The following is a 19,058-nucleotide window of genomic DNA, read 5'->3' as shown; positions in this document are numbered from 1 at the left end:
ATTTTTTTATACTTGTTTAAAAAAATAATACAAATGTTTTTGAAGTTATTTAATTAATATACCTTTTCATAATATGTATACATTGTACATTTCAAATACTTTTCGCAAAAACATTTTCCATATTTTAATAGTTGTTAAACAGAAACAGAATAAAAGTTTCTGAATATATATTGATGAATATACTTTTTTTATTGATTGTAAATGTGTTATATTTTTCACAAACATATTTTACATACGTTTTCATACTATTATTTAACATAATTAGTTTTTATATATTAGATAATTTTATATATCTTATGATATTATTCAATATATACTTTAGAATGTTTGTATTTTTTTGGGAGCATTGTTGCACTTGTCATTTTTTAAAAACATTTTTAAACCTTTTAATAAAGATTCCTGCTATTTTCCCTATTGATTCTTAAGGGGAGATAGTCTTTTGTCTAACTTTTATTAGACAGGCATTTTTTTCTACAGCTAACTATATTCTGTAGTCTATAGGTGTTGTTGTGGAAGAAAGATGTTGTGGCTGGATGCTGCTGTTCGAGGGTAAAGGTAAGTTCATTTTTACTTATTTGTAAAGTACTTCTAAGGTAGAGGGGAGTTAGAACAGTTGTGTATATGATATGTGTGGTGTTATCGGTGAGGTTATTGTCTGTTCTATTTGTTTGTTTGGTGCTTTTTGGTGTTGTGTGCTTTTCTACTGTGGGTATCTGGTACAGGGATTATAGCTACTTGAAAGTGGCTCTAGTAGCACTGTTGGATATATGTAGGGGGCCACCATTTCACCATCAAGCAACGCAGATTTGAGAACACTGAGCACTCTGAAACTGTGATATAGGAGCCGCATGAAGGAATTGTACTTACATTATATGGAAGGCAACAGAAGTACCGTGCTGATTTGTAGTTTTAAGTTCCAAAGTGTAGATGTTTTAATGGACGTTATCACATGCAGATGTGCATTAATCTGTTTTCTGTCACCAATTTTTGGTTTAAAGTGGTAGACTCACCCCTGAATTGCACTCTGCCGGTAGATTTTCAGTGTGGTTGAAAACATTGCCTGTTTAAAATCGGTGGTGATTATTTGTGGATTATGTAAGCATCATCTGCAACCCATAAACCTTTTTTAACCCCTTCGCTATGGCGCCGTGATGGAACCGTTCCGTCACAAGCACAGCTCACCCGTGGCTTATGACGGAGCGGTTCCGTCACAAGCATGGGAGGGGTTAAGGGCATGCAAAAGTACATTTCAATGTTTTTAAAAAAATATAGACATATTGTCTTTGGTAATATTTGTTTTAGTGTATTTCCAATTCCTTCTTTCAGAATTTGAGTATGGCTTATTTTTATCTCCTTTGCCAGGCAGGGAAAATGTTAAAAGTAAATGTGACCTCAGGCTGTATTCAAATGAGAGTAGCACCATTTGCATTAGCCAAATTATTGGGGACGTGATTGTATTGTTAACTTACCACAAGCGTTTCACTGACTTTTGTTTTCTGTGCCTTGGACAAAGTAGGAAATGACCAGGATCGAATTAAAATGACTGAATAGGAGACAGGTTGATAGCATTTCAAGAGTCTGCAATGATAACATTGGTCAACATTGCGGTGTTGGCCCTTTCTTGATTCTTTTTCGTTTTGGGACTTATGGGAAACACTTTCATTATCACAGTGAATATTATGAACTGATTAAGCAGCGTCAATGAGCTCAATCCAAGTTAACTTCCTCTTTCAAGCCTGGGAGTCAACTAATTTTGCCTCAGTTGTGTATATTTTATAACTGATATCTGTTACTTTTGCTAGAGGCAAATATATTTTCTGGAGAAAATCTACTGGTCGGCAAGTTGTGTCATTTTGTTTTAAAGTGACTCCATGCTCTGGCTTTCAAACTGGTCCTGTGTCTACTGCTGCACGAGGATTGTGTATTTCAGTCAGCCATCATTCATCAGGATAAAAGAGAGGTTCCTAAACTTTGTGGTCCAGTTTCTGATGGGTTCAATAATCATATCATTGACAATCAGAAGTTCCCCATTCTGGGTATAAATTCTATGTCAACAACTATCCTGTCCCCTAGTTTTTTAATCTAACACAGCCTACAATACCTCTGTTAATGGCATTAAAAAGAATGTGTGACTGGAAGGGGTTTTCTGATCATTGAATTCCTTGTTACATCAGTAAGTCTGCCTAGTATTCTTTTTCTCAGCTGAGGCAGGAGGCGGATGGACCACAATGCAGATGGAGTTAGGACTCCACAACCTTCAAAATGTTCTCAATGCCTTCCCAGAACTGAGCTCCATAATACTAATAGTTGGAAATTTCCATCTGAAGAAGACACTGATCAAAGCCTTTCATCTCAGCAAGTGCTGCAAAGAAGAAAGAACTGAGCATGCCTCCTGAACTGGAGATCCTTCCATTGGTTAAATCACTACTAACAATGATAGCACTAGCTTGCTTAGGTAGAGGCTCACTGATCAATTTCTTTTTTTAAAAATAACTCCAGTGATCATAATCTGCTGGAACACGCTAAATCCCATGACATTTATTGATGGCCCATATTCCAACAATGTAGATTCAACGGGAGTTGCTTCTTTAGTGAGAAGGGCAACTGGTTAGAACCTGTGGCCAAATGTAGATATTTAAATCCGGGACAAGACAAGATGTACACTAGTAAAGAATTTGCTTTGTGAAATGAGTAGAGAAGAGACGAGTACAGAACTATACTAACTAAGATTGTTCTGCTGGCACCATCATCTCCTGCAAAGGCACTGAAAGAGGCTTCATTGTGTGATGCACAGCTCTGCACAGGTGAGATTGCACAGTCAAGCGTGGGATTGGTACACGAAGCATACATTACCAGTTTAAATTCCTTTTCTTAGTAAAAGTTAGAAAAATTCAAAGCGCTGAATGTGCGCTGTGCACTGCAGCATACATGCAATGCCTTGTGTACAAATTTCCCCTATTTAAAAGATACTTGAAGGAGGCATTAATGGTTGATGCAAAGTCTACATTGAATATTTTAGAAGACTGATCTTTGTGTCATGAATTATGGGCATTTGGACTTTATTCTTCAGTTGATCATAATCTTTTCACATTATTTAATTCCTTTGCAAATACCTGTACACCTCCAGATGCCTATTGGTTCCAAAAGTGTAAGTAATACAGTTTTACTTCATTCAATTCAGAGAGTGCAGAACACACCTTTAGCATTTCATCACCAAAGCATAAATATCAAAAGGAAAACTGTCTCCAGACAAATAATAAATAATTTTTAATAAACGTACCCATATATCCTACACCCAATTTAGTGACAGAAACTTTAGTTCAACGCAATGCCTCAGGTCACACTAATAACAAATTCCCATCAATCCAGTGCATGTATAGCCCTCATCGAAATCATTGTCCTTTGGTGTTGCTGTTACTTTTCATGTAAAGTTCATTTGACATGGGGAGCAACAGCAAGGATTATGTTGATTAAATGCTAAAGAGGTGTTAGCACTGTTGAAATGCATTAAATAATATTGAATTGCTTGAAATTTAGAAAGCAATACATATCTCAAGCTGCGCTCGGATATTGAATACGTTATTACATTAGGCTCACAGAAGATTTACTTGGCAGATTTTTCTTGATGCAAAGAGAGACAGAGCAGCTCAATAAGTTTATGACCTGAAAAAAGGGCATCTTCCCAGCTCTAAACATCTTTTACACACTGTAGAACATACCCATTCAAGACTTTGGGGCTTATTACGATTTTGGCTGTCAGATCGCCTATGAACCACATCTGCACCCACCAGTAGCCCACAGTGCTAGCGTTATTTAGACTGCTGTACTATGTGTTGACCATGATGCCGGCAGTGTGGATGTGGAGATATTGTGGTGATGGTGAGAACTTTTTCCAAATATATTGATGCCAGTGTGTGCATTGCAACTGCATATGTGCCGGATGCACAGATATGCATGATACACCCTCTAATAAGAACAAAACAGAGGGCACATGTAGGCAGATAGGGAGAGAGGAACCAGGGGAAACAACATGCAAAAAGGAAAACAGCCTCTAAATACCCCCTTGTTGAGCAACAATGGTATACTTCCAACAACACACAAATACAATTCAATAACGCACATAGCCAATATCCAAAGACATAGTACATCAAATATTAACTCTCATTACTTTTTCTTTTCACAGATACTGGAATTGTATATACTATTTATCTGTTTATCATGACACTTTTGTATATACAGAGATTACATTATATAGAAAATCCTCCCCTACCCATCAAATACATAAACCTCAGACATCGAACACACATACTGCACTATCTCTCATTCAACACATTCGATTAAAAGCTAAAATATACAGCAGAATAACAAAATCTTCTCATAGCTGCTTGATAATACAGTGTCACTATTTAATTCATTTTGTGAAAATATCAAAACAGGGGAATCTTAACTCATAGTCAAACAGATATGGACATTTCATAATTTGTATGTCATATAATGAAACTCATAATCTCATTTATTCAGCAGGGAATGCGTTGATGCACGTTTCGGTGGAAATTTGAGGTGACACCTTCTGCAGGGCAAAAAAAGATGAATTGCAAATGTAAAAATAAGGATGGGGAGGGAGACAATCCAATACAGGTCTGTAGAAAACAAATATGCTCATATTAGAACACTTTCTCAGCATAAAATGGAACATCGCCGAATACCAAAATCCACATGGGTTAATTTAGGAAAACTAGTGAAGTATCAAAGAGCTAAGGATTGGTGAAAAAGTCACAAACATTTTTTTATTATTATTAAAAAACCTAATAGAGTATAAGTCCCAGAGTGTACCAACAGAATTCCCAGTGATAATGTAACAGCTGAAATAGATGAGATACCCAAATCTCATGCAGAGAGGTACGTTTAGAGCAACTCAAGTCATACCTAATCTGTGCCCCCAAAAAGGCATCAATGTTGGAAATAACGACCCCCCAAATATCCAAATGTAGAGGGGAGGGAGAGAGAATCCAAACCACAGTCCTGAAAGGGGTGTCAATACACTGAAGAACAATTGTTACTTGGAAGTGGCTGTAGCTTCAGTGCTGAATATCTGTAGAAAGCCACCATCTCACCAGCAAGCAAGGCAGCCTTAAGGCCCCTGCCTGTAGGCTTGGAGCACATTCCTAATGTGATATGGGAGCTGGATGAAACAATTGCACTTAAAATAAGTGGAAAGCAACAGAAGTACCATAGTTCATTGTAATTTTAAGTTTCAAAGTGTATATGTTGCCATAGAAGGAATCACATGCAGATGTGCATCTGTTTGCTGTCAGCAACTTTAGGAATTGTAGGATTAAAGTGATAGAATCACCCTTGAATTGTACTGCGTGAGAAGGTTTTAAGTGTGGTTGAAATCATTGCCTGCTTAAATTCTGTGATGTTTTTTGTGGATTATGTAAACATCCTCTGCAACCCATAAGCACTATAACTCCATTTCAAGGGCATGCAAAAGTGAATGCCAATGTTTCATTTAACAAAGCATGATATATTGGGTTTGACAATGTTTGTTTTTGTCTGGTTCTAATTCCTTATTTCAGAATTTGAGTATGGCGTATTTTCCTTCTTTGTCAGGCATGGAAAATGATGTTTAAAGTAAATCTGACCTCAGGCTGAATTCAAATGAGGGAAGTACCATTTGCATTAGTCAAATGATTGTAGACATGAATATAGTGTTATTTTACAACAAACGTTTCACTGAGCTTTGGGATTCTGTGCATTGGACATTGTAGGGAAAGAACAGGATTGAATTAGAAAGACTGAATACGAGACAGGTTAAGAGCATTTCAAGAATCTACAATGTTGACACCGGTTGACATAGCGCAGTTGGCCCTTTCTGGATTCTTCTGCATTTTAGGATTGATGGGAAACACTTTCATTGTTGCAGTTAATATTATGACCTGGATAAGGAGCATCAGTGAGCTTAATCCCAATGACATTCTTGTTTCAAGCCTGGGATTCAACAATATTTGTCTCACAGGTTTATCTTTTGCAATTGATGTCTGCTACTTTTTCTGGAGGGAAATCCTTTTTCTGGAGATAGTCTTCAACTCAACAATGTGTGCCATTTGGTTTTTAAGTGACTCCAGCCTCTGGCTTGCAACTTGGCTCTGTGTCTACTACTGCATGAGGATTGTGAATTTCAGTAACCCATCATTCATCTGGATGAAAGAGAGATTACAAAAGATTGTGCTCCAGCTTCTGATGGGTTCACTAATTATCTCATTGGCAATCAGAACTTACCAATTCTGGGGCATCAATTCCATACCAACATCTAACATGTCCTCTAGTCTTTCATCCAACACATCTTCCGATATCTACGTTAATGGCTCTAATAATGATGTGTGGACCGGAAGTGGATGGTTAAATCTTGTGATCATTGAATTCCTTGTTACTTCAGTAGCATTCATGTTATTCTGTTTATCAGCTGTAGCAATCATTGTATCCCTGTACAGGCATATGAGGCGGATGGACCATCATGCAGATGGATTTAGGAGACCACAACTCAGTGCTCACGTGGGTGCAATAAAGACTGTGACCACACTTTTAATCCTTTATGCCTCCAATTACCTTGCAAACAGGCTCATAATGTCAGATGTCTTCCCATCTGATACATTGGGATTTATAATATGTCAAATTGTTTTCAATGCCTTCCCAACACTGAGCTCCATAATACTAATACTTGGAAATGTCAGTCTGAAGAAAACACTGTTCAAGATATTTGGTCATGGCAAGTGCTGCAAAGAAAAAGCAATTGAACATTCCACCAGAACTGGAGCACATTCAATTTCTTACATTAGCACTAAGATTGATAGTACTAGCTTACTGAGGTAAAGACTGACTAATCCAATTTTGTTTTTATTAGTCCAGAGACCATAATCTTCTGGAACACAGTAAAGCCTGTAACATCTATTGACGGCCGATAATCCAATAATGTATATTCAAACTATAGGCACTGTTTTTGTAAAATGGGAAACAGGTTACATTTAGTTCTCAAATGTAGATATTTAAATCTGAGACAAGAATTCTTAATTTTTCACATAATGCACAACTACAAAATTTCTTTTGCGGTATGAGTAAAGAAGAAAACAGTACAGAAACATACTTACTAAGATTGGCCTGCTGCTACTGTCATCCCCTGAAGAGGCACACAAAGAGGCTGCATTGTGTGATGCACAGTTCTATGCAGGCGAGATTGCACTGTCTAGCATAAGATTGGTACTGAAAGCATGCCCCTCTAGTTTAAATAAATATGACTAGATAAAGTAGTAGGAATTCAAAGCGATGAATGTGTGCTGTGCACTGTAGTACACATGCAATTCATGTGTTTATAGGAAATTTATATTTTCCCCAGTTAACACATATTTGATGGAAGCATTATTTGTTGATGCAAAGCCTACATTGAATATTTTAAAAGACTGATCTTTGTGTCCCACACAACCTGTGGATATATTCACTGACCTGCCTCAGTAATGCCCTTTAATGCAAAGTTGTTATCTAAGGTGAGCATTATTTTAAGGCCTCCGAGGTTATATTAGAGTTTAGACAGTAGAATTCTGCAAAGTAAATCCCTCAGTGGGCCATTAGTGCACAAGTTGCATTAAAAATCAATACATTGACTTTATTCCTGTGTTGATCATAATTTTTTTACATTATTTAATTCCTTTACAATATGTCTGTACACCTCCAGATGTCTATTGTCTCCAAAATGTTAAGCAGTGCAGTTTTATTGCATTCAATTCATAGAGTACAAATACCCCTTCATCATTTAAATAGTGAAATGGCCATCAATCATGTGCATCAATAGCCATCATCAATATGTAATTGTTCATATCTCTTGCTGTTACTTTTAATGTCAAGTTAATTTGATGTGGGGAGCAACCGCACAGATGTAAGTTAAACACAGATGGGGTGTTTGCGCTGTTGAAATGCATGAGATAATTTTGAATGGCTCGAAATATAGAAAGCAATACTTATCTGAAGGTGTGGTGTCATATTGGTTAATGAATTAAATAAAACCCAACGAGGATTTTGTTTGTAGATTTACCTTGATGCAAGGTGACACAGAGAAGCTCAATGGGTTTTTGACCTGTAAAAAGGGCACTTTCCAATAACTAAACGCCTTGTGCACACTGTAGTACATACCCATGCAAGACTTTATGTTGATTTGAGTCAGCAGAAAAGCTTGGCCTTGGTACCCAACCAAGATATTGAGATCCGTTCAGCTTTGACATTCCTCCCAACCTTACATCAAATAACGCAGCCTTGAACTTTCAATGAGTTGTGAGAAGGATGGACACTTGTAGGCACAGAATGTATGTAAAACAAACATAAAACGATAAACTTTTTATTTTCAGGTGTTAACTGCATTTCTATAATGTAATCAGCGATGTTTGATTATATATTTCATAGGTTGCTGCAAAGTATGTCAGACTATTTTCAATATCTAGCTGCAGATACAACCATGGATCACTGAGCTTGTAGATGAGTGTACAGCATGCTTCACATCATTATATTTTAACTTATGACTAGGGTACTAGAAAAATATGTGTGTATCATAATTGTATAGTTTAGGAAATTCAATCATCAGATTATCTGACATATGTAGTGGTACAAAAGGGAGCAAATAATAGCTGCACTATTTCTGAAGTACCATTGGCAGCTGCCAATGTCCACCTGTTTAATGAAATCTCTCATAACTTCTCAAAGTCAGGGACATAGCTCACCCAGGGCTAATCAAGCTCTGTATCATCCATTGATCATGGGTGAAGATCCACCAGATTGCATTCAGTCTGTTATCGCTGCAAGCAGATGCAGGACAATGGATTAGACTCATGGACCACATCCACAAAAGAGTCCTTCAGGATCCTCAGTCTACCACTAGATTGTGAGCAGCTGAACAGTCTGATTACCATTAGTTTCTGATCTCTAATTTTGGAGAGTGCAGTGCTGACAGAGCAGTTTGCAGTCCACAAAGACAATCACACTTGGATTTATCGAGAGCTGCAACAGGTCCCTGCTTTAAATTCCATGTACCTGTTTTGGAACTTTGTAATTTTTGTAATTTTCTGTCATTATATTGTTTTGTTGCATTTGATTTGTCAAAGTCAGAGTGGAAGTAGATTTAATGTTTGCTACGCTCTTTGAGGTGTGAAATCTCATAATAATAAAAACTAATATTCTTCTGCTGCACACCTTTTCTTATTTTACATCCTACAGTCCATAACTGAGTTAGATATATTATTCTTTTTAAAGATGAATATGGAAAAATCCCTCAGCATGAAAATGTTACAGCTTCTGCAAAAAGTACAGGGAAGTAAATGTTGTCTACAAATGGATTTTGCTGGCTCTGGTGCTGCCCAAGCACAAACAACATACATTGTGTCTGAATCTTTATACTAGTTTGGCATTGCCCGAAGATTGTACACAATGTAAGTGACAAACCTGGATTTGTCCTGTATTATGGCTTTGAATGTACAATGTGCATGAGAGGGTCCATTAAAAGATTAGTAGAAAACCTGTTAACAGAACCCATGGATATTCTGGCAGGTTTACTTTGAATTACCAAATAACAGTTTAATTTTGTAAATGCTTCACATTTCCTACAGGTGCTGCAATGAGGACAGCAGAAGAGAGTTAGAACATCACTCAGATATGGGCAAAACTCCTTGGGGTGGGCATCACCCCCAGAGCAGGGGAGATATATGGTGACATTCAGTTCACTCTTAAAGCATGATAGTCTGCAACAGAATCCTCTCCTTCATGTCACGTTCTGTGGGGGTAAGTAGACTGATTATTTGCATTTTTAGTAATCATGGGATTCTCTCCTGAATCACTTTCATATGTCAACTAGAGAAATTAACTCCATGGGTAAGAAGAGTGTAGGAGTATTATATATATATATATATATATATATATATATATATATATATATATATATATATATATATAGATATATATATATATATATATATATATATATATATATATATATATATATATATATATATATATATATATATTACTTACTGGCAGTCGCCAGTAGGTATATATAGTTAGGATTTTTTTCCTATGGGATTTCTGAAAATTCTATGTCGAATAACTTTGGCGTTTGTGGACGGAATTGGCTGAAATTTTCAGGAAAATGGCACATTTTGTTTCTGAGCAGCCCCTAAAAATTGGGGGAGTTTTGTCAAGGGGGGGCCGAGAAAAAAGGGGGGTCCCTAAACGCGTTTTTCCCATTCATTTTTCCATAGGGCGGTTGGACTCACTTTTAGCTCGAACGGCTGAATGGATTTACACGAAACTTGGCAAAATTGTAGATATGGTTTGCCCGACGTGCCTTTGCTATGTCTCAATATATGTGCTCCAGTGGATTTTGAAAAATTAAGGTTTTAAAAAACAGATATATCTGTGACAGCGCTCCGGTTAGCGCCCCGGTTCGCGTACCGGAAGCGTAACGGAACTTCGCGAAGCGAAGCTGATTGGCTCTCCGGTGTCTGTAACAGGAGTCTGAGGAGAAGCTGATTGACTGTCAACATTGTAAACATTGTAAACAGTCCGGAACGGACGCCATCTTGTCTCTCGGTAGGATCGAGAGACAAGAGGTGGAAAAAAAAAGGTGTAAATGAAGGAAAGGGGGTAAGGTGGACCCCTCCTGACCCCCTAGGATTGATGAGGGGGCTATTAAAGTGCCCCGCGGGGCAAAAAAACAAAAAAAAATGTTCGCGGTAGAGGCTCTTCCCGGTACGCGAACCGGGCAGCTAACCGGCAGCGTAACGGGAGTCCGCCATCTTGTGTTTTTGGAGCGTCCGGTTTGCGTACCGGGTAGCGTTCCGGTAAGCGTAACAAGGGGAAAACCAAGAGAAACAGTAAAATAAAATTTAAGGGAATAGATTTCCACCAAATTTGGCAAAATTGTAGGGACTGTTTGTTTGATGTGCCTTTGCAAGGCCTCAAGATATGTGCACATGTGGATTTTGTCTAATTAAGGTTAAAAAAAATATGTATATCTGTAAGCGTGCTCCGGCGCGCTTACGTTACAGGTTTTGTTTGCGCTGCAGAGCCGATACATCACGGTTATCGAATGCGTCATGAGGCGTCTCACGTGGCTACGTGATACGTCACGTAATAAAGAATATATTTTACAGCTATAGATATTAGCTTTTAAAAAAACAATGAAATTCACTGAAAAAACCATAGGTTATAGACCATATATAGTTAGGAATTTGCATTTACAAAACCTTGAATATTCAATGAAAAAACCATAGGTTAGAGACCATATATAGTTAGCCCGACATTTTATTGATATAAAACCAATGAAATTCCATATATAGTTAGTTGCACTAACTATATATTTCGCGCATCCGCAATCCAATGCTGATGATGTCACATATTACATCATTCATGACATGGTCAGTGACATCACTGATGACATCACTGATGACATCTCAAATGACAACACTGATGACATCACTGATGACATCTCATTTAACATCAATGATCACACCACTGATGATATACTTCATGTGATAATACAATGCACCTCCTTACACTCTAATATAACCTCTGTTACACCTAGTGGAAAATACAGAGTATCATTTTTTAAACCATTGACACACGAATAACATTTACTACATACGCACTCACTGATTCCTACGTCTACCCACACATTCACTCATTCACCCATACAATCACTCGTACATACAGTCACTCATCATTACAACACTATCATATGCACTCATACACCTATGCAGACACTCACACACTGCCACTCATCCATGGAGTTACTCAAACACCTAGTCAGTCCTGTAAAGAATCAATCACACTTTGATTTCATCATCTATACAGGTAAACACAGAACACCTTACATTTTCACACTTATACTAACACATACTTACTCACTGATACAATCAAATCCTTCATCCATACTCTTATACATCCACTCATTCTTCAATATGTAAAACATATTTAAAATTTAAAAAAACACACAGTCACTGGATTATGTCATCAGTGATGTCATCAGTGATGTCATTTGAGATGTCATCAGTGATGTCATCAGTGATGTCATCAGTGATGTCACTGACCATGTCATGAATGATGTAATATGTGACATCATCAGCATTGGATTGCGGATGCGCGAAATATATAGTTAGTGCAACTAACTATATATGGAATTTCATTGGTTTTATATCAATAAAATGTCCAGCTAACTATATATGGTCTCTAACCTATGGTTTTTTCATTGAATATATATATATATATAACTTGAAAAAAATGCAATCTGCACATCTGAAACGAATTACGCATTTGCACTTTATAAACCCTCGTTTGTGTTCATGACACGCTATGTGAACAAGCCTCTCTCGAGGTGAAACGCGTCATGGCGGAATTGCAGGCTGTAACTTTGGCACGAAATAAATTGCACTGAGAAACTGCACTTATCTTGTGGTCTCGCTCTCTTCGTTGTTCTGCGTGAAAGGCAGAGTGAATTACGACGACCTTTTGGACGTATTGGTAACTGGAAGCTTCCTGGTTACATGCGAGATCCCTCTCCATCTGGGCGGCGACATGGCAGGAAGCAGTGGTTCTGTGACCCGGAACCGTTTTTCGACACTCCGGTAGGAGGTAGCTGTGTATGCCCCTGCGAGACAGCACACGTCTGCCGAGGAAAAGCGGAGCCATCGACACCGGAGGAGAACCGTGGTGTTTGGCAGCCCATTTCCGGGTAAGACAGCAGCAACAATCGCAGTGGAGAGTGTGCCGTGTGGGGTGCGCGTTGATCTATAACAGCGCTCCCCGCTGGTTTAGTTTCTCAGCTAAAAGTGCCTGACATCAACTAGCCACATAACGCAATGTCCGCCGCTGTGTTGCGGAACAGGGAGCAGGCTGCGGAGTCAGTATTTGAGAGCCCGGCAGGGGGAGATTCATCAACACCCGTCCAACAGCCGGATGGGGGAAATACGAATCCAAGAATCAGAGACACTTTCCGCAAACTGGAAAAACTTTCAAAGAAAGAGCAGGCTAAGTGGTGGGAGAACAAATCCCTCACGAGATACCTGGAGGTTGGGCGGGTTCCTAGGGTTCTTCGAATTACATTAGCCCCGAGTTACGATAACCCGGACCCACATATGCTCGAGGAATGGGCCACTGCCAATCTGGAATCGTCAGCAAGGTTAATGAGAATCCTTGTTAAGTACGCGGAAAGTGATAGATTAAAACTTCAAACCGAAATTGAACAAATAGAGGCGGAGCTGGCTAAAACTGAAGTCAATGAGGAAATGAAGAAAATGAGGGAAGATATGGAAAATCGATTAGCGAAGGAAGAGGATATTATTAAAAAGCGCAAGGCTTTTAAATTTGAGAGGGACAGGCTTGATTATGTGAATGGACATATTTTCACATTTGCATGCAAATTCGATGGGATTAAGGCTAAATTTGGCAATACAGGACGCAAGGCAAGAGAAACGACGTCCGTATCTGTCTCCTCCACGGACCTGAGCTCAGCTGCAGAAAGTGAGGCAGAGGAAGGTACCTCCAAAAAACAGGGACAAGGGTTGGGGTTTACAAAACTTACCCCAGCACAGGAGGTGAGTTTCCTGTGCGAGAACAGAAGGGATACTCTGCGCTCAAGTTCACAACCAAAGGCCCCACCAGGAAACAGAGGGCAAACAGGAAACGGGCAGAACGCAGGAAATGCAACAAAATCAGGAGGAGAAAAGAAAGCAAACAGGGGGAGATGGAACAAGAAAAGAGGACAAACAACGGCGCCCCCTCAGTGATTAACCTTACTGACATAGTCTTGACTACAAAGGAAACTTCCATCCTGTCTTTGGGACTTTCATATTGTCCCCCCAGGGACTTCAACTATGCCGACACTCGGATGGATGTTTTCAGATATGTAAGGAAGTTGAAGCTCAATAAATTCCATCGACAACACCCATACAAAAAACCCAAAACGATATTGCCAACCAGTCCCTCACTGCTAACTGCTGTTGAGGACATGGAAATGCAGGAAATATGGGAATTGCAATGTGAGAGTACAGAGGCACCAGCAATTACTGACGAAACCGGTGGCAGGGGCGTCAGTACAACTCCATTCAAACCGAAATCCACCTTCCTTCCAGTATCTATCCATGACAATCTGGATGTATACCATGAGCTCGTCATTGGTGACTTAAAAAAGCTTTACACTGCCTCGAATAATAAAGAAAGAGTCATCAACAGAAACAATCAATGCTATCACAACTTGGTCAATAAATTGAAGAACGATGACAAAGTCATAATTAAACCGGCCGACAAGGGTGGGAATATTGTCCTTTGGAAGCGTGAGGAGTACATCAAGGAGGAAGAACTCCAATTGGGTGATATAGACTGCTATAAAATGAGTAACTTGTCCACTGTTAAAGCTGCCTGGGCCGACCAAAACTCAAAGCTAATGGCATGGCGTAGTAGTGGTCTAATTTCATTTGATGAATATAAATATCTAAAGAAAGACTATCCAGTCATTCCCAGCTTCTACCTTCTTCCTAAACACATTTTGCACACTGCAGTAAATACCCAAGCAAGACTTTCTGTTGCTTTGAGCAGGCAGAAAAGCTTAGTAAATCTGGGCCTTAGTACCAACCAAAATATTGAGATCAGTTCAGATTTGAGATTTCTCCCAACCTTACATCAATTAATGCAGCCTGGCACTTTCAATGAGTTGTGAGAAGGATGGACACTCGTTAGCACAGAATGTATTCATCTGCTGCTGTAAAACATAAACATAAAACTATAAACTTTTTATTTTCAGGTGTTAACTGTATTTCTTTATTGTAATCAGTGATGTTCGATGCTATATTTCATAGTTAACTGTGACATATGTCAGACTATTTTCAATGTCTACTTTTTAGGAAAAGTGGCATATAATACCATAGATCACTGAGAATTTACGTGACTTTACAACATGCTTTAAATAATTATATTTTTACTTCTGACTAGGGTACTAGTAAAATATGTGTGCATAATAATTGTGTTTTTTAGAAAGATTATCTGACACATCAAGTTGTACAAAAAGGAGTAAATAATAATTGCACAATTTCTGAAGTACTGTTGGCAGCTTGTCCACCTTTTCTATGAAATCTCTTAGATCATTTTATAGTCAGTGGCTTTACTCACCCGCAGCTAACCCAGCTCTGTATCATCTATCCATCATGGGTGAAGATCCACCAGATTGCACTCAGCCTGTTATCATTGCAAGCCAATAAGGTACAGCGGATTAGACCTATGAACCACATCCACAAAGGAGTCCTTGAGGACCCTCAGTTTACTTCCCAATAGATTGTGAGCAGCTGAACAGCCTGATTTTCTTTAGTCTCAGATCTCTAATGTTGCAGAGGGCAGTGTGGACAGAGCTGTTTGCAGTCCAAAAAGACAATCACACTTGGATTTATTGAGAGCAGCAACAGTCCCTACTTTAAATTCAACCTACAGATTTTGAATCTGTGTAATTTTTGAAATTTTCCCATTCTTACATTGTTTTGTTGCATTTGATCTGTCATAGCCGAGGGGAATGAATATCTAGTTTTTGTCATGTTCGTTAAGGTGTAAAATCTCACAATAATAAACACTAATATTCTTCTGCTACAATCCTTTTCACATGTTGCATCCTAACGTCTATATCTGAGTTAGATTTATTATTCTTTTTAAAGATTGAAATGTAAAATTCTCTCTGTGTGACAATGCTACAACTTCTGCAATAAGTACAGAGAGGGATTTTAGTACATTTTGTCTACAAATGGATTTTGCTGGCTCTGGTGTGCCCAAAGCACCGACAACATACATTGTGGTGAAATTTGTACACTCCTTTAGTAAGTGACTGACCTGAATGTGTCATGTTTTATTGCTTTGAATGTACAGTGTGCAACCAAGGGTCCATTCAAAGATGAGTAGAAAACCTGTTAAAATAACCTATTGATGTTCTGACAGGTTTACTTTGAATTACCATATATACGGTTTAATATTAAAACTGCTTCATATCTCCTACAGGTGCTGCAATGAGCACTTTGGAGGAGAGTTAGAATATCACTCACATATGGCCAAACCTCCTTAGGGTGGAACACGCAGGTCCATCATTCAGCTTTTAAGACATTAGTGTGGAAATCCTTGAAAAAGCTGGCTTTGGTAGAAGATAAAGCAGCTTTTTTCAGTAAGATTGCATGCCTGGATGACTTTGAACAACTACAGTGCCTTGGCCCCTCAAAAATATTTCAATCTGGGCTACCCGAAACCACAGAAACTGAAATTCTTAAAATTTCACCTCGGCCTGATCCCGTGCACTCAGAACCTCCGACCATGGAAGAGGGAGCCATCTCGAACATCTTGTAGTCTGTGCAAAAATGGCCTTGGGCGATATCACCCATTTACTATGCTCCTGCAAGGAGCTGACACAGGAAAGGAGACAGCTGCCAAGAGTCCCCTTAAACCAAAGGAATATTCGCTCAAGGAGACAAGCAGTTTTGGCATGTTTTGACCCAGCAACGCCTCAATGAAACTGTAGACTAGTGAGATTCCTAGATGCAGCCGAGAAAAAAAAAATGCCATTGAATGTTTAAACTCCACCTAGGCCAAGGGGAAGCTGCAATACTGTGCGCACTCCTAATTATGACATGAGACTGCCACCATTAAGGTCGACTTGGGAAATCTCCATATAAGCACTTGGCCTGGACTCTCAATAATGTCTCCTTTTGGATAGTAGAGATACGCTGAAAGACATTGTGCATCCGGAATATTTTCTGAACCCTGCAAGCATGGAGGCTGTGTCCAGAATTACTCTGAAAACAATGATCCTCGAGCACCTAGACAGTAAAAGATGGCTCTTAGAAAAGGGAAAACGCAAGGTCATAGAGAATTAACTAACTACCATTGATAGCAGGGTTCAGCATTATTTACTTTTAGAACCATCCCTTTTTGCCCGTATGCTTTATACCCGTTTTCGCACGGACACCTTTTTTAGATTAATCACTTTCCCGCTATGCAACGAATAGACAAGGGAAAGCCTAATCTACCCGTGTGATAATATCTCACACCAGTCTAACATCCATTGCACACCATTCTGCAGGTTCGATCTGATCCCGAGGGAAATGTTCCTGAAACCCTTTCCAAAGGTTTGGGGCTTACGAACCTGTAGAGTGGCCTTTAACAAGCTGAAATTATTAGAAAACGCTTATGTCATCAAAGCTGTATCTTCCTATCTGAAGCTTGTGGTTAGGTTCAGGAACCCAATGGAGGAATTGTGATTATTTTTATCTATCCGTTTCAGACTAACCCTGGAAAATTTGTATATAGACCATCAAGAAAGTCTAACTATTGTTCTATTCTTCTTTGGACTACCGACTCCACAGTTTACCAGGGTTTTCCAGGGGACCCTCATGTGCAGGGTCTGCACATGAGGGTCGCTCTAAACATGTATAATCAGAGGGAAAAGGAGGTTCTCTAGAACAGGTCGTCCTCCTAAAGAGACATATGAAGAAAAAGAACCCAGTGTCTGGGTTCGAAGACCTGTCTCGTGTGGTGTCTAACTACAAAATAAAGTCTAAGTGTAGTCAGAAAAGAAAGAAAAAATGTCTTTCTTTTAGTCCCCTCACTCACCGGAGTTTCCTCACGGTGACATGCTTCATCATTGGGGCCATCCCAGTTCTCTAAAAAGAAAGTGTGGGTTAAAAATACCGTGCTAGTGGTCCTCAATGTTTTATTCTGCTCCTAGACTGGTATGTTAAAAATGGGGTTCTACTGTACACCAACCAATAATGTGGGTAGGTTCAGTATATGGTAAACATGTTTCACGCTACCCCTAGCGTTTCGCCAGGACCATACAGGGACCCGCCCTGTATTGTGCCACTCCAAGAAGCCTAAATTCGGGTCAAGGAATTATTAGTGAAAAAAAGTAGTATTTACAGTGAATAACGCTGTACCATTCAGATACTTGCGTGCTTCAGAATACATACTCGTGACTTTTAGGGCGAATGTATTGCTCAATGAGGAACCTGCAAAAGAAATGAATAAAGCAGAGTTAAAAACACCTAGCCCCTTTCTCAAACGAGATCGGGGTTTATTTGAAACGTCCTTCATGATGCACGTTTTCAAACCATGTGCATATAAATGCACCCTCTATATGGTGTTTTTTACACCATATTGGTGCGTGCATGCTTTCAGGTCCGGTGTCTGCTAGATAAATAACACGTGAGGTGATTATAACGTGAAATATCATATACAAACATCCAGAAGTGACTTAACAAAAACACAGACAGTGAACACACATTTAACACACAACCAGAGAAAAATGCCAGATATTTACATTTGTAGGTGCTTAATAGCACATCATGGTCTCTGAGGGGGGCGGTGTCGCCTCGGTGGAAACAATGCTGTAAAGTTACGGGATTGTAAAAATGCGGTTAATTTTCAAAAACGAGAAGGTTTTGGGCCGTGGTTATTTCAGAGACTCGTTTATCACTTCTCTGTCTTAGGAAATGTGGTCGTCCACTTACTTCCTAATCAGCAACGCCGCGCAGTACTACCTAGCTGCTTCCCCTCGGACCGCATCTTAGAATGCGATCCGTGGGCTCGGTTTTTGTTTGTTCCAGTTTCCGGGTTGGAAACTAGACCGCTTCATTCGAGCGGGCATTTTAGGAGGATGCAAACGGAACAGGCAGAGGCAGTCTTTCTTCCGTTTCAATTGGTTCAGCGTCTTATAGAGGAACAACAAATTCCCAGCTCGGGGATAATGTTAATGAAACAGTATGTTGTGAAACTCGTTTTAAAAAAGGCGCATAGATGACTTTCTCAGACACTGCTGGGCAGATGTTGGGGCCAATTATAAAACAATTGGAAAAAATTATTGTAAAAACGATATGTACAAAAAACAACATGTTCAGAAGAGGGGTCACATAATTAATGGCATAGATTCCCAGAATTAATTCTGAATGTTTTTAGAGAGAGTAGAGGATTTTGTCAATTCCGGTTATCAAACAGATAATGTA

At 39.1% G+C, this 19,058-nt stretch overlaps 1 protein-coding gene across 1 annotated transcript; it reads left to right on the top strand.

The window, feature by feature from the left end:
* The first annotated feature begins 5,838 nt into the window (after positions 1 to 5,838).
* Positions 5,839 to 6,873, top strand: LOC147700727 (taste receptor type 2 member 40-like). The gene has a single exon (XM_086929198.1). The coding sequence runs from the start codon at positions 5,839 to 5,841 to the stop codon at positions 6,871 to 6,873; it is 1,035 nt and encodes a 344-aa protein (XP_086785324.1).
* Positions 6,874 to 19,058: the final 12,185 nt, after the last annotated feature.

This window comes from Lissotriton vulgaris, chromosome 7 (assembly GCF_964263255.1).
Source record: "Lissotriton vulgaris chromosome 7, aLisVul1.2, whole genome shotgun sequence".
NCBI classification, from domain to species: Eukaryota; Metazoa; Chordata; class Amphibia; order Caudata; family Salamandridae; genus Lissotriton; species Lissotriton vulgaris.
Note: the sequence above shows the minus strand (reverse complement) of the source record. Positions and strands in the feature narration are given on the sequence as shown.